The sequence below is a fragment of the Sinocyclocheilus anshuiensis genome, unplaced genomic scaffold, assembly GCF_001515605.1.
Source record: "Sinocyclocheilus anshuiensis isolate Anshui unplaced genomic scaffold, SAMN03320099.WGS_v1.1 scaffold131, whole genome shotgun sequence".
NCBI classification, from domain to species: domain Eukaryota; kingdom Metazoa; phylum Chordata; class Actinopteri; order Cypriniformes; family Cyprinidae; genus Sinocyclocheilus; species Sinocyclocheilus anshuiensis.
The window spans coordinates 239707-241716 of NW_015548193.1; the positions used below are offsets into that span (position 1 = coordinate 239707).

At 36.5% G+C, this 2010-nt stretch overlaps 1 protein-coding gene across 1 annotated transcript in view; it reads right to left on the bottom strand.

Annotated features, from left to right (window-relative positions):
• LOC107653127 (galactose-1-phosphate uridylyltransferase-like) overlaps positions 1–2010 on the bottom strand; it is a 145282-nt gene that overhangs the window by 58530 nt on the left and 84742 nt on the right. Inside the window, exon 8 of the mRNA XM_016439763.1 lies at positions 180–312. Within this exon, the coding sequence (XP_016295249.1) occupies positions 180–312 (133 nt within the window). The remainder of the gene's footprint in view (positions 1–179; positions 313–2010) is intronic.

Consider the following 2010-nt stretch of genomic DNA (forward strand, 5'->3'; position numbering starts at 1 on the left):
ACTAGAATGTATGAATGAATGAATAAACAAACAAACAAGCAATAATTATTTTCAACTTTGCAGAAGCACAGTATAATTTTGATAAACTGCAACATAATATGCCACATATTCACATATTGCCACAAAAATGTATTAATAATAATAATAATAATAATAATAATGTAAACACAAAGTCTTACTGTCTCTCTCTTGGGCCGTGAGGTCAGGGAGACGGAGGACATGTCGTCGTGGCAACAGCGGTGTCTGAAATGGCCAAGTCGCCCAATATGGCACCACCACCAACCAGTGCTCATTTTCCACTACCACACGCTCCTGTGTGAGCAGAAACCAAACAATTCATCAAGTACAAACAACATATCATGCTAGTTATTCAGAATAGCTATTCTGAATGCTATTGAACAACACTTTCCTTAATCATAAGACTGTGGTAATGAAGCTGTGGAAATGCAAGTATACAGTACAAACATGAATACTTACTTAACACATTCAAGTGCACACTCATGTTGCTTTAATATGCTTTTCACAGATGAAAGCAAAGATATACAGGTTTAAAATAAAATTAAGATGAGTAAATGATGCCAGAAATCTCATTTTTGGTTGAACTATCCCTTTAAATATGTAATCTATAGTGACACCATTGCATTTTGTAAGTTTTGCATTTTGCATTGCAAGTTTGACTAAGTGACCCAATAAATTCAACACATTTGTGATTCAAAATATTATATTTTAACACACAATCACTCAGTTCTCCAGCATGACAGACTTTCAGAGTCGTCTTCTGTGTGCATGTGAGCTTTGCACACTTACAAATATAAAGGATTTAAATGTGGAAGGCCAAAAAGCTTATCTATTGACCAAAAAAGCATCATTCTTGTCAAAGAATGTGCCATGGCTTGTCAAAAGTAGCAACAGTAACTTAGGGGGGCGGGTCTTTGCAAAGGGTCAACTCCTCACAACATTTTAAAAATGAATTAATGCCCAGGCGAACATTTTTGAATTGTAACATCAGTTTTGTATTGTTAATGTTACCATTGACTTTAGCTGACCATCCTACATATCTAAGGGTGTTTTCACACTTGAGTCCTCTAAAAGAACCGAACCCAGACCCCTTTAAGTGGACCAAGAGGTGGACCAAGTGAAAAAGGACCCAGTTTTCTTTGTGTTCACACTATCACAGTTCCTGAAAGAGGACTCAGATCCTTTTTTGGTCCACTTAAGCAGTAATGGTGTCTCAGACCTCTTTGTGTTCAGACTGTTGCTTTTTGGATCTAGTCCAGTTCAGTGTTTGATGGCTGACATTATGGCCTCCAAAACTGGAATATTTGTATCTTTTGCACAAAAATATAAGTTTCGTACACCTTTGTAATATTTATTTTGAATTGTTTTCCTTGTCTATGTAATCGTGTTTATTTTATAGCACACAGGGTTTCTGCAGAATTTTTAAGCTCAAATTTAAAACTTTTTAAGACTGTTTTTAAGACCTGCACAGATTAAATTTATGCCATATGAGTGAGGTGGGGCAATGTTTTTAAATGTGCTCTGTTTGACAGAAACCTGGCTAAAACCTGATGATTACATTATTTTAAATGAGTCTACCCCCCAAGATTACTGTTATAAACATGAGCCACGTCCAAAAGGTAAAGGGGGAGGTGTTGCTTCAATTTCTAACAATGTTTTCAGTATTTCTCAGAGGGCGGGCTTCAAGTATAACTCGTTTGAAGTAATGGTGCTTCATATAACATTGTCCAGAGAAACAAGTGTTAATGATAAATCCCCTGTGTCTTTTGTACTGGCTACTGTATACGGGCCACCAGGGCACCATACAGACTTTATTAAAGAATGTGCTGATTTTATATCCGAGTTAGTGCTGGCTGCAGATAAAGTTTTAATTGTTGGTGATTTTAATATCCATGTTGATAATGAAAAAGATGCATTGGGATCAGCATTCATAGACATTCTGAACTCTATTGGGGTGAGACAACACGTGTCAGGACCTACTCATTGTCGAAA